Source organism: Stegastes partitus, unplaced genomic scaffold (assembly GCF_000690725.1).
Source record: "Stegastes partitus isolate 25-593 unplaced genomic scaffold, Stegastes_partitus-1.0.2 Scaffold22, whole genome shotgun sequence".
NCBI lineage: Eukaryota > Metazoa > Chordata > Actinopteri > Pomacentridae > Stegastes > Stegastes partitus.
The window spans coordinates 244,682-269,240 of NW_007577753.1; the positions used below are offsets into that span (position 1 = coordinate 244,682).

Below are 24,559 nucleotides of genomic sequence, written 5' to 3' on the forward strand. Positions count from 1 at the left end.
TTCTGCAGCATTGCATAAGGGAGGGAAATATTCAGTTGGTGAATGCATAAGAGTGTGAGCGATTTAGTTTCTTGATCCATAATTTGCATCTAATAATTACATCTGAGCAATTAAAGAACATACTCTTCATTGCTGAGCTTGAAACAAACATCTGCAACAGTGCAGACTAGTTCAAGTAAACTTAACTGGCTGCACATGCTGATGATATGGAGTATTTCATCCTTTTTTGGAAAATGAAGTAAATATAATCTATGTAGACTAGCTTCAGTTTTCTCTTTTGAACTGATACAATAATTGGCAAAACAAGAAATGAAAAACTCAGGAGCCAAAAATTAGCCAATAATGTACTTTTTACAGGTGCTAACAACACACACTGTGCCAGAATCCCAATTAATGTACCGGATTCTCAGATGTAGCTCCCCTGATGTGCTAAGAACACTTTCCAGACTGTGCGAAAGTTCACAAATCTTGTCTTTAGCTAGACATTTACACTTGTACCACACTAAGACAACTTTGATGTAAAATTCCTTCACATGACAGGTTATGTTTCTCTGCATATTTTTAGGTTCACAAACAGAAAGAGCCTTCACATGTTTTTGTGACAGTGTGTCTGTGCATCACTGCTCCCTGTGTCTGAGTCCTGTATAAATCATACATGTGAGGATAAATGAGATTAATATTTTGGATCAGATGCTGTGACACAAATAATTGAGAGTAGATTTTTATGTCTGCACAAAAAGAAACCAAAGCGAACATGGAAAAAAATAAACATGATTAAAGAGAAATATATCAAATCCAGGAAAGCATGAAGGAGGATCTGAGGTTTGTGCGAATAAAAAGAGGAAGATCCTCAGAGATAGATACAAAATAAGACCTTTAAAGGGTAACTGACGATGTTGTTTGTGTGTGAAGCAAAGATTTGACCAGCAAATTGTCTTTGTGTGATGTGAAGATTTCGGATTCATTAAAATAACCACCTCTGGAGCTCTGCAATACAGCTTGGTAAAAATACTCTTGCATATACAGTACACACTGGCAGTAACATGCATCCAGGCCTCTTACCTGCGAATCGACTTGATCTGTAGTCTTTGTACATCCTACACATGCAGCGTTGTCGGGTGTGATCTCAGCGTCTCTGGTCTTGTAGCAAATCTGTTTTGGAAAACAAAACCAAGGATAACAAAAGGTCTGATCAGTCACTGTTTGTGATGTTCACAAAAATACCACAGAAGAGTCCCATATACCACAACTCACAACCCGACTTATTCATTCTGTCGTCGTTCAAGGACACTGAGTGAGGGGAGCTTTTAAGAAAGGGCCAAAATAAAAGGGCTTTGTCTTGAATAGAGAGAGAAGACAAACAGAGGAGACTGTAATTCATCCGCTTCTCCAAAAGGCACGACCTCCCTGCTTTGTGGAGCAGAAGCTCATCCGAGCCGGAGAGGGCTCTGAGGCACGGGAGGGTCCCATTGACTGCACTATTAACACTCAAACTGGGGGGATCAGCATAGAGGAAATACTAAACTCTGCCAGAAGCATGCACAGAGAATTCTGTAATGCATTTCATTCCACTACGAGAGACCTCGAGGGTGTCGTGATGACCAGAGTAATTGGCTTTCTCCAGCTATGATAATCTGCATCAGTCATGCCATGCCAACACACTCTCAGGCCACGGAGAAGGTCACAGCGATCCCCAAACCTCAGTCCACACTGCTGACAGCAGCGTCTGAATTCTTATAGAAAGACATTTATGCCGCATTCATGGAACTTTACCTTTAGTTAAAGGACTTGACAAGTTTTTAATATCAATATCTGAGATGCAGTTTATTTTACATTGTGGTTTTTAGTCATAAAAAATGAAATTCAAACATTAAAAACTGCAAATACATAAATGTGACAATTCCCACCATTGTTTTAAACTGCTAGCCACAGCCCAAGAGAATAAAAGTTCCATAAAATGAAAAAATAAAAATAAAAAACATCCCCACACATAAAGCACATGTCACATAAAGCAGACATCATGGACCACTATATCTCATGTAACCGCCTTGGTATTTTTCTGCATCACTTCTGTCATTCTAAACCTTACATGTCGAGCAGTGATAACATTCTTATCAGTGACATGAAGCTGCGTTTATGTTGACGTGGACTGTAAGTGACAAGTGCAATAAGATCTTGGCACACACAATAGCATCTTCACAGCATCTTCGCAGGCCACCATGCACGCACAGCTCTGCAAATTGTTCCTCTATAGCCTGCACTACGAAGCATGCAGTAAGCCTGAAGAGCTAGACATTGACTTCAGTTGACAATAAGTCCTGTGGCAGCTCAGCTTTGGTGGTGCCACAGTGTTAAGGTCAACAACAGCACCCAGAAAAGCATGCTTTGGGATCCTTTGTCATTTAGATTTAAACAGAAATGCTTCACAAGTTCAATCTAAATACAGACAGCAGATTAAGCCACCTGATGAAAATCAAGGGTTTTACCTTGTTAGCAGGTCCATATAGTGTATTTTATATGGTACCCTTGTTTTGAGGTCACTGTTTGGTACACTTTCGGAAATACATAACATTAAACAGCCTCTTTTTCTTTTTTCTTTTTACACACTGGTTACAGACTGTGGCTGTGTCTGTCTTTAAAATAGTCTGTCTGTGCAACTGGTTTCCCCCCAAAAAACAAATTATCTATATAAATAAATCAAAATGAATATTCTCTCAAATAAATTAGAATCCATTAAGATGCAGCATTTAGAAAATTAACTTTGCTTAAACGCCACTGTACTTTTATTCACATGAGCAGCTTTCAGCCTCACATGAGGACAGAGAAACACAAATATTCTCCCCCCCAAAAAAACAAACAAACAACAACAAAAAAAAACATAATATCCATTAAAGTGCAGCATTCAGTAAATTAACTACTTGAACAGCAGTAACTCTCGGTAGCCCTGCATGTCCGCCCATCTATCGTGAGGGTGAAAGTGAATGCATTGGACGAGTTGCCGACAACTGTGGCTTGTGTTTGTTTAGAAAGGCCTGGCATGGCTTGCTGGCTAAAACGTGGATCGGATGGTACTTCATAATGAGGCTCGATTACATTCAGCATGAGTTTAAAACCTGTGATCTATGCAAGAGAGTATAGTCGAATATCTAAATTATCTTTCATAGCTGCTATAAAAAAAAAACATGCCATTTGTTATTGCTTTGGCTCAGTCTGAGTTGTTAGCAAGAAGCTGCTTAAATACCACAGGGAGAAGGGTTTGTAACTGCACTTCATTTTTTTTCTGGTACCCCTGATGTTCCCATTCAAATTAGTGAGCAAGTCCGACATACGGCCAGCAACATAGCTGATTGCAGTTGAACAATGCCAGCTTTCATCTGGTCCACCTGTCGTTGTCCATCATCGCCGTAGTTAACTGAGAAAGCATAGTGTTCCCAAGCAGCTGACTTTAATAATAGTGGAGGGTCTTCAAGCTCTAGCTGGTCTGCGTTTGGCATCTCTAAGACAGTGGAACACAGAGTTTCAAACGGAGTTCCTCACACATAAAAGAAGTTGGCTGCATTGGTTGTGTGCTCAACAAAAAAGCCTGTCCATTTTTGGCGCAATCATGTGTACCGTCACGCCATTTTATGATAGAAGACACATAATTAAAATAAGCTGTCAACGCTATGGCTGAGCATTTTCTCCTTAAAACTGGAGTTTACTAATGACAGTTTCAGAAACACAGGGTCAGACTTTCAGTTTTTCATACAGTCGTCCGAAAACGTATTCATACCCTCCCATTAAAGAAAGAAAAAAAAACAGCTGTCACTGCATTGACAAAAGTAAAGACAAATAACAATTTAATGAAAATCATGACAATCATGAAAATCAGAGCCGCTGCAGGAGCAGAGCACTGAACATTGTCAGGGACTCCTCACACCCTCTCCATAAACTGTTTGAACTGCTACCATTAGGCAAATGTTTCCGGAGCATTACAGGAAGAACCTCCAGACTGATCAACAGCTTCATTCCACAAGCTGTCACAATGCTGAACTGCTGATCCAGATATGCAAACACTTCTTTATTTAAATTGCTTTAAGTTATTGGATCCTGAAGAAACGCTCTCTCATCTTGCCTGTACTACTGTGTATGTCCAGCAAAATGACAATAAACTTGATTTGATTTGATTTGAAGACACTGGTTTTGAATTGTGGTTCAACAGAAATACATATATATATATATATATATAAACAAGCAAACAAGCATGATAAGACCTGTAAACTAATATTTCATTGACCAACCCTTTGAGGTAATCACTGCAATCAAGTGTTTTCGGTAGCTCACACGTCTGCACCTGTTGACAGGTATGTGGATTTTGGCCCACTTCAGTACTGACATCCAGAGAGTGGGAGTTGTTAGTAGGGAGGTTTTCATTCACAGGGTGCAGATGCTGTGGATTGGATGAATCGTGTGTCAATCATGTGCCAAGAGGTATGGACATATCTGTGCACCAACGGAGGGAGAGCTAAGTTTAAACCACGGCTCCTCCCCAACAGATAGCCATTCACGTCTTACTATTTAAATTAAATATGTGTGTTTAGTAGCCAATCACCTTGCACTACACTGAATAAAATGTTTATGCTTACATGAAACCCCATCCATTGCTGGGGAAGTTGGTAACAGAGTAACAACTTGCTGACTGTTATTTTTTGAACCAGTGATGGATCCTTGATCAATTAAATTATCCCATTGTAGAATAAATAGCATTAAAAGACAGAAGTTGTTGGTCTCCTGTCTCAAAAAACGGACACGCCACAACACTCATCAGCAAAGTGCTCTAATTTGTCCACGACAGCTTTGTTTGTTGTTGTTGTTGTTGTTTTTTTTTTATTTCAACCACAATTCAAAAGCCATGTCTAATTTCACTAAATTCCAATTTATCAATTTTTAATTTATCATTATTTTTTTCAGTTTCTAGTTATTTGAGTGACTATTGTGAATGTTGCCTTTTCTTAAATGGAAGGGTATGAATACATTTGAGGACGACTGTTCAAAATAATCTTAAGGAACCAATGGTGTCAATTTGCAGGGTGGGGCTTTTTGTATCATTATCATATTTCAGTTTCCACTAAATTACTCCAGTTTTACAACTTGGCATTATGCAGCGCAGAGTACAATGTTTGAACAAAGTCATCGGTAAGCTGGTGTGCTCGAGCTGCATTGAGCAAGGAGGGGAAGAAAGGCATGGGGAAGAAACAACAGTGCAGAGTTACATCTGAACCATTTACAAGGCAGGAAGAGATTATTTTCATGGAATACACAATTCTGATGACTTTTTAGGGGTTTAATCAATGACCAGGGAGGGACTGTAATGACAGAGAATGAGAGCAGAGAATCATCTGAGTTAATGATAGCCAACCTTCATAACAATAAAGAATCCTATTTGCTTCCCAGAAATCAGTTTTTGCCTTTGCCTAAATGGGGAAAACATCTCTTAAGAATTGCAAATTATACTTTTGACATGATTGCTTTTCTGATGTATGTTTCATTTAACTGTTTATGTGTATTTCATTTCTCTACAAATTAACATACAAGTGCAATTTAGGGACTCTTGTATCTTTAGTTGTGCCACAGTGATTTATTGATATTTTCACTTTCTGGTTTTATATGTTTTTATGGGTCACTTGGTGGCTCAGTCAAGAACTTGTATAGTGCTGTGAATGTTTGATCCATTCAAATCACACTGTTGAGCTGGTGCTGTAATGTGGTTTGGTCGGTTTAGTAACTCAACTCTCTTGTTTCTCAGTCGACCGCTGTGCAATACAAAAACAAAATGTGTTCATTGAGGGCCAGACTCGAACATTTGCTTGTATTCTTAGATGTTCATTTAACTGTTATTACCTACGAACCATAATGGGGAAATTCTAGGTACACAAGGTAAATCAATATGGATATAATGAATTGTCTTGGGTTATTTAACATCCTCAGCATAATTATAAAGAAGGAAAACACAACAGCATTGTAGAAAAATCACAGTCTTTGATTGACTTGTGTATTCAAAGGTCTGGACACTCTGCAACACATGTTAAGTCAAAGCTCAAGTTTAAAGACGTGCCATCTTTTTTGACTGGCCCTGATGTCAGCCCACACATTACAGCAAAACATTAAATTGCTAATATTATGTCTTCTGTTGTGAATACAGACAGCACAAGAGGAATAACAGCAGTGTGGTTGAAAGCCCAGCGCTCTTACCCTGTTTATACAGGTGTTACATTTGCATTTGTCTGTGATATAACCAAATTTAGCAATGGGGTGTCTTGATTAACTCTGCAAACCTTCTATGACCTAATCATAAGATTCATTGGAAGAAATTTGGTAACATTAGTTTAACCCCCGGAGCACGGGATACAATGAAGTGGTGTTCATGAATGAATGCACAATTGTTTCCTGTTTCCACATGGATTCAATATAGAAAACAATGTAGGCTGGATAACAAAATGCTTGGGGAATGAGGAATAGAGAAACATGTTGAAAACAATGGCTTATGTTCAGATATGCACTCTGAAAGCTTGGATATAAAACACACACACACACACACACACACACACACACACACACACAAAACAAAAGATTTGTTTTAAATAAAAGGGAAATTATTCCCATAACAAGAAAACCCTTTTAACACATTTGAGCCTATGTTTCAAAACACATAATCATCTGAAATCCTCGTTTCCTATGAAGTGGCTTGTTAGGACAATGCTGCAAAAAATCCCAAACTAAAAAGCACTGACCCATGGTTTGCAATTAAATAATACTAAATAAATGAATGGAGTACAGATTCCTAACCAACCAGGCACAAACCATGACGAGGATTTTTCCCACCACAGAAAGGCTTAGGTGCAACGCCTCAGTGTTTTTGTGGAGTGCAAAAGTCCAGTGAATGTAAAAAGACACTTAGGTGATGATTCAGAATGATAACAAAAACAACAGAGTTCTATATTCTGACTAAAACAAAGTCAAAGCTAATTCGTATTTGACAGGTACTGTGAAAATATTCACAAATTAATATCTGCAACAAACATTTATGGTTGAAATGTCATCAGAGGATCTCAAGCAGCTTCAGCTTACTATTGTGAAAGGAAAACAAACAAAAATCTCGAAGGCACCACCCTGACACCAGCAACTGACTGACTGTAGCTCATGCAGAGCACGACCATACAGCTGAAAGAAACAACTCATGCAATATTCACATCATCACGTACACGTCAATCCTAACTGATCCAATCTGTAAGAAATATTGCCACAGGCGATTTGCACAACAATTACGTCTTTTAAGGGTGATGCACTTTCTTTGAACATCTGTGTAACTAATGTAGTCTGTCATACAACTACATTAATATTAATGTACTAAATTAAGTTAGCCAGCTAAGCTAGCTGACGGTACATGGAGATACCTTGACTGAAATTAAAGCAGCATCGAATGTGTCTTGGTAGCTACAGAAAGGTACGCTGTGTTCTCGCTTTTTTAAAATTATTTATTTTTCCTGATTGACACTGCTGGTTAAATGTTATTTGTTGAAATTAGACTGAAAGGACATTAAGCATCACCTTTCATTCACAAATATGGTGAAGATAATCATCAAAAACAACACAACCACAGTGTGTACAGTTTTACTCAACTTAATTATTTTTTTCTGTAAATAACTGAAAAGCTTTGCAAGTAAGAAAAGACTGAGCAGCATATAGTCAGTGTTAACCAAACTAACTATGTGAAGGAGTCAAGTAAATGTAACAATTATTTGAACATACAACTATAAAGTTGTGTACTTGTAAACAGAAGATTGGAATGGCTGATGAAGGTAAGTTCTGCTCTTGCATAAACAGGCAGTTGGATCTATAGGTGGTGTAATACTGAGAGTCAGTGAAACTGCACAAATGTACCATAGTAATGACAACCAGAAGGCAAAATCAAGGCCAACAAGAAAAAGCATACACTCCCACTGTGCGGACAGAAAAATAGGCTGGTTAGTCACCATCAGAATGGCATTAGCCTAAACTTTGGAAGAATAATGACGGCTATTTTAATTTGGGAAAATGGGAGTTTTCCTAATGGGAGGAGTGCAAAGAAAATCTGTTTTCAAAGTCCTTTGTGGGCACAAAAACAAATGGCATTCATCACTCTTAAGGAACCCACTCTCCCCCCATCATATTTCTTATTACCAGCATTTTTCATTTCCACACACTTAGTTCTAAAATACTTTTCTATAGTTCAGAAAAAGCTTGAGTTGCTAACTTGGGCAAATGTGTACACTAATGATTATGAATGAAGCAGAGAAGCTGGGAAGAGAGAAGTTTCACACTGGGCTTTGAAATCAGTCTCTGAAATTTTGATTCAGATCTGGCATACTTACCAATATGCTAGCTCCGAGTGTAAGCAAAACAGCTGGGAAGACAGAGCGTTATGATGCGACCGTGAGAGTTATTAAAGTGGAAAATTAGATTTGTTTGTTGCAGAAATGCAACTTATTTATTTTTTTGTTTTTGTCAAAATGAGGACCAAGGTATCGTTACTTAGTTAGTTAGTTAGTTCGTTCAGGCTACATTCTGTGTGTTTAGCCTGTGTCAGCATGTATGTATCTTCATATGTATTTTTATACACTGTTGAGTGCATTCATCTTCTTGAGGAATGCACAAGGCCAGACACCTGTATCTAGCAGGGATTAGAGGATCCCCTCAATGAGAAGAGGATTATCGGAGTCAACTGGCCTCTATAGTGATGGAGAAGGGAGATACCCAATAATAGCCCCAACAGGTCCATTCATCTTTTGTCTCCACAGCAGGGAAACAGCAGCCTGGAAAGGCACAAACCAAATCGCCCTCTGAAACAATTCGCAGCTTTTGATTAATCATACCAACTTCACAAGAACTGATGGGTACTCCACAACTAGCTCTTATGTACCTTTTCTTTCCTGTAGTTGTCCCTCAGCCTGCATGCTTATCTCTGTGATAAAGTACCTCATCTCCCACACAGGGGCAACAAAAAGAAAGCTCGGATGAGTCTACATTTGTCTGAAAATCACTGAAAGATGTCCCTAACATAGACTAGGATGAGAATCAAACTACTAGATCTACTATGTCTACACTTCTACAGTATTGGACTTTAAAGTGTGCATAAGTGTGTGCAGCCATACTGATATGTTGCAGGAACTCAATTCTTCTAGCCCTGAGTATGCCTCATTTGGAAAAAAAAATATCCATCATTTTAATATTAGACAGCTTTCCTTGCATTTTTGCTATGATTATCAGTACTAGTTGTGTCAATAAACACAATTTTTACGGTCAATGCATTAGCCACACCTTCAAAGTGTAAGGTAATGAGGTACCCACTTAACATAATCTGCATGAGATGACCTGATGGGCTAAAATGCCCAGAGGAGCTAAGTTTGCAGTTAGACATATGGCCAGCCGGACCCTGAGCTGCATGTCATTGCTTGCTGTCTTTCACTGTGTTTTCTCTCTGTCTTTACTGTACTATAAATAAAGGCGAACAACTGCAAAAGGAAAGAAAAAAAAAAGCGAACATAATGTTTACCACTAAATGCATAAAATGAATGCATTACTTCAGGTCTGATGCAGCCACTTCTCTTGGTGGTTTCAGATATGTCTCTGAAGCAGAGACTGCAAAAACTGAACAAGAAACACAAGCCATGGTCACAAACCAGGAATTTAGCGACTCTCACAGTGGCTACAGCTACGCTAACAGCTAATGGCTGAAACAGTCTGGAAAACAATAATTAATAATGCTCTAAGATGTGGAATTTAGTATAGACCTCAGCAAGTGATAGAACAGTGAAAGATAAAGAAAATAGAGGAGAACAGCAGCGTAACTGCAGGAGACAAATTGATCGATCTCAGTCGGCCCACATAAACAGAGGTGAGCATCCTCATTTAATCACTCCTATTTCTATTTTACATATTCAGTTATCGTCACCCTTGTAAACAAAGAAGTCTAGTTATGAATGACAGGTTACCTGCTATCACATGCTGTTAAAACATTACATTTAATGATTATGGGTTCCAAATATCGGTTATAGGTCTTTCTTGATTACCAATAATCAGCATCAGTATCAGCACACCACAATAACCCCATATGAGTCGATCCCTACCACTTCCTTATAAATGTGTATGTATGCTTACCCCTTGTGTCAAAAATCACATCCCAGGTGCCCCAGGCCCACAGAGGAGCTGCAGCACAATGAACTGCTGATACCTTAATAAGTGTGATATGAAAGTATAAGAAAACACAGTGCATTGCAGCTTCCTGCACATGGGGCTAGGTCGCTACAGACTGGTTGGGATGTCAGTGCTGACCCCTACCCACTGCCAGAAGCCCCGACAGCGGGCAGGTGAGTGTCAGAACTGGACCACAGAGCAGTAAAAGAAGGTGGCTGCATCAGATGAATCACGTTTTCTTTTGCATTACGGCAACCAGGCGAGTTATTTAACTGGGCAAGATATGGCAGGAGGATGCACTATCAGAAGAAGGCAAGCTGGCAGAGGCAGTGTGACACTTTGGGCAGCGTGAGCACAGACATGAGTATTCAGATGCTTTGCTGTGACACTTGACATTTAGCTCAGGTGCCTTCCATTTCTCCTGATCATCCCTCCGCTGTTTCTACACCTTGACTGGAGTTCACCTGTTGTGAATTCAATTGACTGGGCATGCTTTGGAAGGACACATACCTGTCTATATAAGGTTTCACAGCTAAGAATAATTATCAGAAGGAAACTAGGCCATGAGGTCAAAAGAACTGCCTGCAGAGCTCAGTGATAGGATTGTATCGAGCCACAGATCTAAGGAAGGGTACACTGAAGGTTCTCAAGGGCAAAGTGGCCTCTACAATCCTTTAGTGGAAAAATGTTGAAACAACCAGGATCTCGAACCCAATGGTCAGTCTGGTTGAGCTCCAGAGAAAACTTTCAAAAAGCCAACCATCACTTTGTGACAGATTGAAGCTTCTCCTCTAGGAGCGGCACATGGAAGTCCAAATGGAGTCGACTATGTGAAAGACTGAATTGTTCAACCTGTCACATGTCGCATTCAGAAGGAACCAGGAACTACTTATCAAATGTCCAATACCATGACGGTGGACTCATTATGCTGGAGGGTTGTTTTTCAGCAGCATGGACGTGGACACTGGTTGGGGATGAAGGAAAGTACAGAGATATTATTAATTGAAACCTGTTCCAGAGCGCTCAGGACCCCAGACTAGGCAGAATGCTCCCTTTCCAACAGGATAATGACCCTAAGTGCACAGCTAGAGGGACTTTGTGACAACTTTGCGAATGTCCTTCACTGGCCTAGCTAGCATCAAGGTTTAACCTAATTGACTATCTCTGGAGAGACCAGAAAACGGCTGTCCACAGTCGTATGACAGCATCTGCACAGAAGAATGGCAGAAATTCCTCGAATCCTGGTTGGTTGCATCATACTCAAGGACACTTGAGGCTGTAAGCGCAGCCAAAGGTACTTCAACAACAGGTCACTTACATCAATGTGATATTTCAGGATTTTCTTTTTATCAAATTAGTAAAAAAAAAAAAAAACAATTCAGTTTTTGCTTTTTCATTATAAAGTACAGACTAATGAGGGGGAAATGATTTTGAAAGATTTTATCATAATGCTGCAACCCAACAAAATAGGGTGGGGAAAAGTGAAGGGGTCTGAAAATCTCCTGAATGCACTGTAGCTTCTGGGACTGAAAACACTTCACTCCTTGGAAGCATTGACATGTTTGTAGATATCCAGCTCTCCTTGTCATCCTTCCTACAGTCTCAGTTTGCATGCACGCTAAGGTCAATCAAATCATGTTTTAACTAGATAAAATAACAACTATAATATACGATATATATCCAGAAATACATCCACAAGTGTCCCCACACTATCCCAAACATGCAATCATGTGGCACAGTATTCGCTTGTTAATGAGACCCTGCTGGCGTGCTGAAGAGATGACAGTCTGTCAAACCTTCCTACACACGGGGAAACAACATGTTGAGAGATGGCAGCATCACTGTGCTGCAATATGTGAAGCCACAATGTAAAAACAGTTGACCATAAATTTTAAAAAAATAAATAAATAAAAATGGAAAAACACTAAGGCAGTCATCTGTGCCCTCTGGTTGCATTTCGTTGTCATTAATGTTGAAATAATTTCTTTCAGATTAAAAACTACTGACATTCACTCCGTGCAGCTGTGGGTGATTAAAATGGAGCAACAAAACAAAGCATGTGCGCTATAAATCATCTACATACCATTTCAAGCATGTGACTGCTTGTCTTTGTAGTTGTGTTGACACTACAATATGGACTTAACGCTGCACATGCCACAAAAATGTAGTTTTAAAAGGCTTTCAAATACTGAGGAAGTGCAAGAAAGCCAGAGGGCGGAAAGAGGGCAACAAGAGGACAGAAAGAGCAAAGCAGGCATATCCACTGTTCTCCACCATTTAACAATCAAAGAGAAAGAGCTGGTTACAAGTGGGGTACATCTTCCATCGCTGAGGCATGGCTCAGGCTGAAAACTCTGATGTTGAGCAGAAAAACAATTTTCCACAATGTTAACAGACATAGCCAGAGGACCATCGCAGTGCTATTTTCTATCTCCCTGACATTAGGAACAAGCCCGTAAGTGTGAGGAGACCAGTACAACGTGTGCAACTTTAAAAAACAAATGAAGATTTATCTTGGTTTATGGAAAAGTTTGCATAGGGCCTACACAGCTTTGATCTAAGTATAGTTTTAAGAGTTTGGTGAATATTTTCTTTAATCATGTTGTGGATTAGTTTATCAGACTTCTACGTTATGTCATCATATGTGCTTTTTGACCAGTCCAAGCCTAAAGAGAATATATTCACAAGTAAGGCAAATGTGATTGTTTGAATTTGGGTGGTTGGAACTCGGGCTGAACAATGAATCAACTGAAAACCACAAATTTAGACAGTTTAATTCGCAAATTGTACAGGATGCAGTTTAGGATATTAAAAACAGGAAGTAATGCTGTCATTTAATTTCATTTAATTTAGCACATTAAAACAATCCCAGAGGTTGTTTATGATCATTGCTCAATGTATATGACGTAGTTTAGGCATAGATGCTGTGGTTTGACTGACCGCAGTGTCATTATTTATTAGCCACACCTCTTATATTTTATAGCACGGCTGACCTAGGGTTTAAATTGTCATGTTTTACAACGTTATACCGTCCTCCTTGTGTGACAGTCACTCCTTGATGGCATCTCATGTGGAAATGCTTTCTCACATCTTCTACAGTGTGTCAGGAAAGTTCCAGGACTGGTGTCACAAAAGATTTCCCCTTTGGAGTAATCCCCCTGGAGTCTAACACACTTTCCCAGCCTTCTCTGCCACACCCCCATGTACTCCTGGAAGGATTCTTCTGGGATCCTCCACAGCTCCATCGTCACAGCCATCTTGATGTCACCCACGTCTTCAAAACGGCTCCCCTTGATGACCCTCCTGAGCTTGGGGAAGAGGAAAAAAATCCCATGGAGCCAGGTGGGGTGAGTAGGGAGGTTGCTCCAGTGCGGCGATGTTCTTCTCAGCCAGGAACTGTTGGATGCTCAGGGCATTGTGAGCAGGCGTGTTGTCATGGTGAAGCAGCCACGACTTGTCCTGCCACAACTCTCACCTCTTCTCGTGCACTGAACGAAGCAAATGCCGCAGGATCTCTTTGTAGACGTTCTGGTTGATGGTCTGAAAGGGAAAACTCGTAGTTTGTAGTTTGGGTTTAAATTATATCTTTTGTGACACCAGTCCTGGAACCTTTCTGACACACCTCGTATGACGTAGTTTAGGCACAGATGCTGTGGTTCGACTGACAACAATGTCATTATTTATTAGCCACACCTCGTACATTTTATAGCACATCTGACCTAGGGTTTAAATTGTCATGTTTTACAACTTTATGCCATCCTCCCTGTGTGACAGTCACTCCTTGATGGCATCTCACGTGGAAATGCTTTATCACATCTTCTAAACTTATTACACAGTGAACACTACACTGAAATTTGAATTCTAAAAAAAAAAAGTATATTGCAAATCAAATTACAATATTCAAACATGACTAATTGTTCTAAAAACAGCTACTTAACTAACAAATTGCTGCAAATTTAAATCCTATATTAAATACACCAACATAGTACAATTGTATAGTAAAGAGTGAAGAACATCACTTTACATGTAATAAAACACAAGCAATAAAGAAACTAATGAACCCAGCCAAGAAGCTTTTTATAATTTGTAAACAAAGTCCTGGTCTCTGGGCCACAAAACTCTGTTAACTGACAGCTGTGGTGGTGGTTATGGGAAACAACCTTACTGACTGAACTGTTTCACTAAAGGCAGTCTTGGGAGAGGCTTTCGCTCCGTAATTTACGAGTGGGCTGGGAGCCAGTGAGTGTTGTTTAACAGCCGTAGACACATGCTGTCTCTGCATTCATGGCCAATGAGGAGGTTGGGGAAATCATTTTCTCCCACCCGCTTCGAGACACGGTGAGCTCCAGCCCAGGATATCATTTGTTAGGGCCAAAAAAGGACAGAACTTTACTCAAAAACCGGAGGAAAAAAAATAGGATTTAATATCAGCTGGAGCAGCAGAGACAACAGTTTAGGTGGCTAAATTATTATTGGGGATTAGTTTCCCCTTGAGAAGAAAATCTTAAAGAAATCTTGAGTGCGTGCCATTAGTTTATTATGTTAATTAAGCAAAGTATGACAAAGAGGAATTTAATGAGAATATTAAGAGTAAATGACTGAACATTAGACATGGCAATAAGGAGGAACAATGCTGTGTTGTTCGTAAGGTCTTGGTAATTATCTTCAGGCTCCATCCTGTAAAAACGAAGGCTTTTATATCCTTAAAAATCCTTAAATGCGGTGGCTTGAATGGATGCTATTTCCCTGAAGGTTTGGTTATAGCTGACAAAATTCTTTACTAAAATACGTGGCACATTTACACAGTTTAGATATGTGCAACTTGTGTAGCAGGCTGTCGCTGCAAAAGAGCAGGGCTGTTGAGTCAACCAACCCTTGGTAAATACAGGTTTAAAAAAGCAGTCTTGCATGTGAAAGGCTAGATGGGGCTCAGCTCTCCTTGTCACAAGTACTTAAATCAGGGTAGAAGGGTAGGAGGCAGGGTAAAGCATGTGTATATAGAGGACAGGATGAGACATGGAGGCTATAACAGGGACATATCTCTGTCTGTACATCAGATGTCTTGGCTAGACCCGCAATGCATGGAGTACAGTTCAATTGAGAAAATACTCAACAAGGGACGACGACATCCGACAAGAATCAAATTCTAAACAGCAAACAGCACCTCAACAGGAAATTAGGTTGTTAAAGGATTTTAGAAACTGGAAAACCTTTGATACACTCATCTGATGAAGCCAAAACTCTTTGAAGTAAGGATGCTAACGACTGAAATGGTTTTCGTCGACCAAAACAGACTCATTGACCCGGAGAAGGTGTTGTGTCTTATTACAACGCTGCGTGCGTGGGATGCTGTGAATCAATGACCACAGGCAGCAGAATTCAGCTTTGCCTAATTAACATAAAGGTAATATTAAGAGAAAAAAATAGGTATATTCTTCACTTGTCATACAATGAAAGCTCAGTGTTCCGCTGTCTTGTTTTTATTCGAGTGTGTCTCTGCCTGTAACAGCACATGGGCTGGATGCATGCTGATCCATATCTTTAGCATGAAAAAATAAAAAAAATGAAGAGAAAAATAACGAGATGAAAGAACCTTCAAAGGGCTTCGTTGACTGGTGCTTAAGTTTATGTATTTTATGCTGCAAGGATCTGCAATTAAAAGAAGCCAAACTTAGCTGCCACTCACAGTAATAATGAAATAAGATAATATAATCTGTTCTCCCAGTACAGTGATGACAGGAAGCATCCTCACTCAGCTGGTCCACTGTGTTCTCTCCAGGCCTGACCAGTCCAGAGTCTTTGACCGAAAAGCTGAGTCTGTTCCACTCCTAAATGCAGGCACCTTTTCTTACAGATAATTACTTTGTCCCAACCCACAAACCACCTCTAGATAAGAGGTATGAGCTGCTTAGGAGTAAAGACAAACTGTGCGGCGTGCTGGTGCATGAAACCTAATAATAGTTAGGATGAATTTAAAAAAAAAAACAAAAAAAAACTGGGCAGCTTCTTTAATAAAGTTGCATTACACTGCATGGAATTCATTGGGGCTTTGATTTACTAAAACCAGCTATTTTCTCTTTTCACTAATATGCTGTTTTTACTTTTAGATTTGATTCAATCTAAACAAAAATATAACAATATGGTGAAACATATATATATACACATTTCACTTAGTCTTTCTTTATAAAGAAAATATATTAATGTTAAAAGACAAACTTGTATTTTTATCTTTGTAAGGGCCATCAGGTAAATGAAGCAATATGACAGCAGAAAATGCAATTAGCAAATTTATAAGCAAAAGCAAAACACTAAAGCAGGATTTAAAGCAATATTCGAGCAAAATAACCTATATAAAGCACTACCACCATTACTTAGTTTGACCCTGAATGTTAATGGGATTAGTCACAAAGAGTAAATATAAAACAACACGTAAACGTGTCACTGAATTGTGGGAGAAGCCAGCTAAAACTGCTGCTATGACAATAAAATGTCTTTCTCTTTCCACGTTACCACTCCTCCTTCAACCAAATCTACCTTGAAGCAATCTATGAATAATTCATTGTCGGACACAGTGAAAACCAGTCCCTTCATATTGCAGGAGCACCATCATCACGGTTAATTAAGCTACCTAAGGTCATGTACTTCAATGAGCAATGCATCTGCAATCCTACCAGCCAAATCAGTGTGCTGAAACTGAGGTTAGCTGGGAGGCCGGCAGATTGACAAGTCATCCTTACAGGCTGACACAATGTGCCAAGTTATCTGCCCTCCTGTCCACATGATGAAAGCGGTTACGTGAGGATGAATTTTTTTTTAATTACATTTAGCTAAACTTGCTCCAGCACAAACATTCTTAGTTATTAGTGAGAGCATAATTTACTGAGATTTATATACAGAGCTGACATAAAACGTGTGTCTATAGTGGAGATTTATTTATAAAAATCTCCTAAAACAAGAAAGAAAAAAACAATCTCCTGGGAGTACGTAATTCAAGTTTGAGAGTCTGGTATTTTGTGTTATTTTGTCATGGCTGAATGAGACAAGTCCAAATCAACAAGCTTATTCAGCCAGCTATGAAATTTGTCGATTGAACTCCAGTGCTAAGATTGCCTAAAAATGTGGGTGTGGATCTGGATCCAGTCAGATTCCTTGTATTTTGGCAGTTCATCATTAAAAAGTGAGTGAAATGTAGCTGTCAAACATTCAACTATTCACCCCTCTAAGTCTACAGCAAGATGTCCTTTTAAAAAAATCTTTTTTCTACTTCCTCTGTATTATCCATCATATAAGTTATACAGTATTCATTTTTTAAAAAATAAAACAACAAAAAAACAGATTTGGTGAGATCTTTGGCAGTCAAAAATCATTCTCTAGTTTACTCATTCATCACTCCCTATATAATAGCCATTAAATGTGCTCCATTATTCAATAATAGTTCAAAATTGAGATACTGGACACTTCCTAGTTGTCATCATTTTGTGTCATTACTGACAGTTGAAACTCTCAGAGGTAATTTTTTGTATCGATAAAGGCCGAGCAATTGCATGGTGGGATGGTAAGCAGAATTGCCATGGATTAACATTTTTTTCTTCTATGGTGCCATTATGTTGTAAAAGCTTTTCAGGGCACAATATAGATTTGCACACTTAGACTTCATTAAAGTTAAATTTCGTCTCTCCCATTTTTCTTTCTAGTCCAAGTTAAGCGCCTGCATTACCCACAATTCAATCTGATCTTGGACGGTTCCGTCAGAGATTTTGGGGTGCTATACATACAGCCGCTAATGTAGCCTCGAGCTGCTAACTTGAAGCACAGAGGCAAAGCAGGCTACAGAGATCTGATAAGATCCTTTCTTTCTAACTCCGCACCCCGAGACTGGTTTATTTTCTGACTCTTCAGACCCAAGCAGCACTGCCTCAAGTGGCATGACTTGAGGCAATTCATCAGATTTCACGCAACCCCTCTATGGAATCAAAAAAGGCTTTGTCTAACTTTGTCACATATGCAGTAGTAGCCCTGCAAACTGACATTTTTGGTCTCTGATAGTACACACAGAATCAGCACCTTGGACAGATTTTCAAACCTGTGTCTGAGGGGTAAGGTCAGGATATTTCAGGCAATCTCTATCCACAACAGAGAGGTGACAGTAAATGTGTTACTCTCTAGTGCAGATCCAGTAGTAAAATGCCAAAAACAAAGCAACGTGAGCGTTCACTGCTGTGTCTAGGTCAGTGAACATCACCGAACACAATACGGGTGCAATCAAAGCTGACTGGCAATAAGGTCATCTATCAACAAAAGATGGCTTTTAAACAGCACAAGTAACTTTGCTTTTTATTTTTTAGCAGTTTGCGCTAACTTTTTCATCTGCCAATTTGGCAAAACCCTGTATCTCCATTCTCCATATGCCTGCTGCTACTGCTCGATTAGAGCCAGTGAGGACATGTGTGTCCTCTAGGTACATGAGCATGGTTCTTTTCCCCGCGCCGCTATTTACATGCCAGGTCTATTTCTGCCAGGCAACATCGCCTCTCAAGCTGAGGCCTGAAATTTACTTGTGAATGGATATACAGTAAATGCAAACATCTATCCCATCACCCGCAGGCTGCACTGCTCCACTGGTTGTCTTCTACCATGGCAGAGTAAACAGGAATTAAACAAGCCATCTATTTTCACTCTTCATGCTCTTGTTTATGGTTCCCAACACGATCCTACATCAAGCCATTTTTAGCTATCATTATGTAGCTTAAAAAATAAAATAAAATCCATTAGGCTGAGTGTCCATGTAGGTTTTTTTGTTTTTTTCTGGAGCACCAGCATCTTTTTAAAATTGTGGATGCAGCCACCTCGCGACAGCTCCGTCTCTTCTGTGCAGTCACTCCAATGTAAATATCTGAACTTTTCACAGTGGCATTGGCGCTTCTTCTCGCTGCCACCAATCATATGGACGAGACTCATCACCCTGGTAACCAAGAAAATGGAGGAGAAGCTTGTTGTGGGCGTGCATTTTCATCCCAAGCTGTATGGCACGTCAAAAATTATCACAACAAGAGGCAATGCTAGTCTGTCGTACAACAGTGATGAGAGTCTGTGTGTATGCTGTCAAGATATTGTTGTCATAGAAACAAAACCCCACATGTAGCGTCTGTTTTTTTGATGAATCACTGGGATGAAGTGCTCTCCAGCACCCTGCAGCGTTATTCTGCCAGAGAAAAAACAGTATATGGGCCCACGCCCTCAGATGTCTCTACATGATTCAAGCTCATAATGAGAGTAGGTAAGTTGTCTGCAACCTGTTTCCTCACATACTAAGCATACTGACACTCAGAAGACTGCTCATCTCCGTCTGGCCCAATTGACTGATGGATTTCCAAACTCTGCATCAGCCAAAGCTATTAAGTGGTCTGCTGGAGCGAAATGACTTTACTGTTCCCAGAGTGCAACATTAGGCTCAGCAATTCCTGCTTGCTATTGTCTAGGGCCACTGTGACAAAGTTAATTTCTTGCCAGACAAGCACAAACATTTATGCCGACAAGCACAATAAATAACAACAACAACCAAAAAACAGAATTATCTGAATGGCTCCATTTTCTCTTTTTGCTTGAAGCAAAGACTTTGGTCACATGAGGTGACCCATGCCAAAATGAGTTTTCTCCAATAAACATAAGTAAATAGCCTGGTTGTTGTATGCGTAGGCATTGACAAAGTAATAGACTAATATAATCGAAACTACTGTGTAATACAGTGGCTACCTATAACAGATTACCTATTCACTATCCTTGAGCAAGGACTGGCACTATTCAGTAAAGTTTAAGCCAATCTAAACACTGTTTGTATAAACAAACAATGCGCTCATGGCCAAATATACAGCTTTACAACCAATGCTTGCAGTGTATAAACCATGAAAAAAGCACAGGTTCTGAACTGAAAAGCTGTACTATCAGCTGTATGAAAATATGAAAAAGCACAAAAAGGATGCAGAACCGAACCAACCCTCCATTATCCCTGGTCACATCTGAGTGTTATACAATAAATGTACTCTTTACATTTATGGTGACAGACTATATGGTCCAGTGTGATTCAAGGTGCCTGCCATGGTTAACCAAAAAAAGGAGCTGATTTCCCAGTCCAGAGCTCTGGCTGTGGTCAAAACCCCAGACGGACCCATGAAGGTGCAGTGCACACACAGTAAAAACAATGTAGCTAAACATACTGCGAAGAGGTAATTTAGGTAAGTGTCAGCTTTTACAAGCTCTTTATATGTGGAAAAAGAGAACTAAAATAATCTGTGCCCACACTTAACATCATTTCTGTTGTCCAATCACTCAGCTCTAGTGAAGGGATGATTTATTTCTCTTTGTAAGCGTCAGCCTGCTTTGAACACCTCAGTTCTGCCATACCGGATACGACCCATTAATATAACCACAGCAGCCACAGCAACACTATGTACTGTACAGTGAATGTGCTTCCATAAAGCCATTCATTTTGTAATACAGAGAGTGGCAAAAACTCTGTGCAATTATTGACTCTGATTGTACTGTTCAATTGCTGTATTTAATTTTTTTTCTTTCACTGTAAAAGAGGGCAAAGAACACAGTGTGGACATGGCTTTGCTAGATGTGTTACTGAAAGGGGTATTACTGAGCATTTCTTCGTGTCTTGCTTCCATTCTCTGAATAATATCTAACCGTGATCAGAAGCTTGTCACCTTGAGCATTAAAAAAAGAACTATAGATTGAGGCACAAGTGACAAGTTAGCTGTTAAAAAACCCTCAATACAAAGACAAAATTATAAAAAATATGAGCAAAATTAATTGTTACATATACACAATTAATATGACAAATAATCAACTGTTAGAGTAAAATTCAGGGAAGATTAGGCCATGGATAAGATGGCAAATACTAGAACAACTGTCAGTCAGGATGTCCATGATAAAAGGCCTTCTTGACCTTGGTGTCTGACAAAGCAGTGTAATTTCTGTTTACTGTAGGTTTTGTCTATGCGTCCAAGGATGTTCAGTGTGCAGATTCCAGAAAATGAACTCAACTGTATTCACAATGTAAACATAGCTGAAACAGACAGACTTCCCACAAGACCGATTCTTTGAGAAACTTTAGTGTTGTGTGCTGAACACCTTGAGCCTTAACACGTGTAACTTACAGTATACTCAAGAAAACAGCACAGACTGCTAACTCAGAGCCTAAAAGTAAAACATTTAACTAGAGCAAACTGTCAAGGGTTATTAGTCATATATCTTATTTTCCTTTCCTCCATTGTAGTGAGTGGGGTCTAGCTGCAGTGCTTCTTTGTCTGGGGGCCTTATCTGGCAGTGAAACGCCGAGCTCTGTGCTGCTGTCTCTATTGGCATGGCAGTAGAGGCGAGGCCTGCCATCCCAGATAAACCTCCCTCTGTTCTCCCAACAGCCCAGCAGGCTTCATGTTTGCTGCAGGTGTCAGAGAAAATGTTCCCATAGCCATTAGACTTTAGCGCTGCTGGTGACATGTTGGCACCTCTGATGGGAAACGACTGAAGATGGAGGAAAGTGATGACAAGGGAGATGGAGACAGACCACACAGGGACAAGACAGAATGAGAGGGAAAAAGTTAGACTGTGACGGCTACCAAACAACGTTACTTGCAATGAGAAATAACCAATAATAGATCATTTTCATAAGGCATTTCTAAACAAACTGTTTCAAACACACATTATAATGGAGTCTATAGTCCTTCTATGCTTCTTTTAATGCTAAGTACCATTACATGTTGGGCACTGTTGACCTAGAAACCCATTTTAATGACAACTACAAAGAGGTAGTCAAGTTTGAGAGAAATGCATTTAATGATTACTGTACACCATGAAGTAAAAAAAAAAAAAAAAGAAACTGAGGCACATAGATTGCACTAACTGCAGGATAATGATGGTTGTTGTTGCTGCTGCTGTTCCAAAGCTGTCACATTTAAAATCTTGTTATCCTGAATATTCAGCGGGCAAACTGTTTCCAGGTGGCAAGAAATTGGATACAAGAAAAAATAATCGAATGCTCTCAACGTCTTTCCTTAAATAATTTTACAGCAACACTAAGAAGCTTTAAACGCAGGTAGACAGCAGTCTGACAAACTAAAAGCTTGGCTTTTGTAAATGAAAAAAAAAAAGAAAGAAAGAAAGAAAAAAGGCTCTTATGCCATTCAGGTTTTGGTCAACAAAAATCAAAAAACAGTGAAATATGTAACAAATTCTGACTAACAGTTCAAAATTAAAAGATGAGAAATTTAATATAATGTTGAGACAGCGGAAAGCAGCTTGTTTTTAGATTTCATAATCAAATGTGTCTACTTTTTTTCCCCAAAAAAAATGTATAAACATTAATCAGTGAATAAAATTGAATTAGTCAGTCTTATATTAATAGGCAAATCAATCTGATAGTTTTTTGTTTTAATTTTTGCAAAATGTCAAAAGCTATGTAAGAACATAAATGGTATCTATTCAGAGTCATATTACAGCTTCCATTTAATGCAAGATCAGGCGTCTCTGTAGCATGAGAAATTTCTAACGTATCTGTGATGCCACCTTCTCATCAATATACAAGCACCAGCCCATCTGTGGGGACTGAGGCCAATGTTAATGTGGGGACAAACAACCGCCACGCCACCTTGCTAGGCAGGGTGCAGGATACCAACCTGGCACATTACACCACCTGGTCCTGCCAGACTGTCAGCCTATTTATACCCAGGACAATAATTTACACCAGGACAGCCCAGGAGCAGAGAGACACGGACCAGGGGGAGGCAGCTCTGTGTGACATTCTCATGGTGGGGGTAAAAAAAAAAAAGAGCCATCATGATGACCTTCTGGCTTCTTATTCCCTGCAAGGCTTTCCCAGAGGAGTGAACTCATGACAATGTCCTCCACTAGCAGCGCATACTCCTTCAGCCACAGGAGAAACCTCTCAGTTACGTGTAAGAGTTACACGAAGGAATTCCTGGATTATGTGTGGTATGTTCGCAAATCACTGCGGTGATTTTTTATTTATTTATTTTTTTTAAGTAGTGAGGATTTCTAAATAAATTTGTTTAAACACATCAGATGAGATATTCCATGATGACAGCTTGGCATAAAAATAAATAAATAAATAAATAAAAATTCCTCCAGTGACAATAACGGCGTGGCCTATATACTGCAGAAGCCGCACAGAACTGCAATAACGCCCTTTGATTAAGCCCGCATCAGTTTGATTTGTCATTCTGTCAAAGTTGGTGTCAGACATCAAAAAAACGTGAGAAGCAACTTTACAAGACAAACTGAAATCTACAAAGGACACGCAGCAGGATCCAATTTAATGGCTTGCGCATAAATGTGGGGATGAACCGAAACGTACTGTATATCTGCTCTGCAAACTCTGGAAAATTCTCAAAGTGCTAACTTACAGTTGCGCAGTAAACCACACCGCAATTAAACCAAGCAACGAGTTGCTTAAACTCAAAACCTCCAAAGAGCGCTATTTTTTGCTCCTGCCACGACTGACATTTTCCCATTAGTGGCACAGACGCATAATTTGGTGGCACCAATATTTCATTTCAGAGAACGTTTCACACAGTAATGAACATGTCACCCAGTGAAATTAATGTGTCACTGTGTTTAACAGATCCAATAAAAGTAAAGAATTTGAATCACTCAGAAATTACATATCAGACCCATTATCACAGTTCATACAACCCCGGTGACAGTTTATTTTGCTGTTACTCAACTCGTAGTTGTGCAAATATCTAATGTCGTGAACTTTGCAATCTCACTTCAAACACACATTTTCTTCTTAGCCGCATTATACAGCTAAGAATGATAGGCGTGACTGTGATATTACGATCGGAGAAGAAAAGTACCATCAGCAGATTATGATGGAAGTAAACAAGTGGGAAATGCTTGAAAATGTGCTATTTTGCTGTGTGACAATCCTAAAAACCCATAAATGGGAAAAACTGCAAGTATATTTGGCATTATAAAATCACGCACGTGCTCTTGAGACTCTAAATGTGCATGCTATACGCAACCGTGGTCTCAAATGTGTAAGAATAGTGTCTCAGGAGTTTCATACCCTCAAGAAATCATTTTGGGAACGGCTGTTGCCAAAGGCTGTGAAATGTATAGCTGCAATTTTTTTTATTTTTTTTTAATCCCAACCCATGAAATGACAAGCACCACCAGAGGAAATAAAGTGGATTTTCAGTTGAAGACACTCTAAATCCACCAAATTATTAAAAAGAAATGTCAGAAGAATAGTTTAATATTGTGGGAAAAATATATACTGATTTGCTTTCATGCCAAGTGTTCACACATACAGACTCAAAGA

General features: G+C 39.4%; 1 protein-coding gene across 1 annotated transcript in view; it reads right to left on the minus strand.

Moving 5' to 3' along the window:
* Positions 1–24,559, minus strand: part of enox2 (ecto-NOX disulfide-thiol exchanger 2) — a 192,579-nt gene that overhangs the window by 147,260 nt on the left and 20,760 nt on the right. The window contains exon 3 of the mRNA XM_008294984.1: positions 1,063–1,152. Within this exon, the coding sequence (XP_008293206.1) occupies positions 1,063–1,105 (43 nt within the window). The 5' untranslated portion in view covers positions 1,106–1,152. The remainder of the gene's footprint in view (positions 1–1,062; positions 1,153–24,559) is intronic.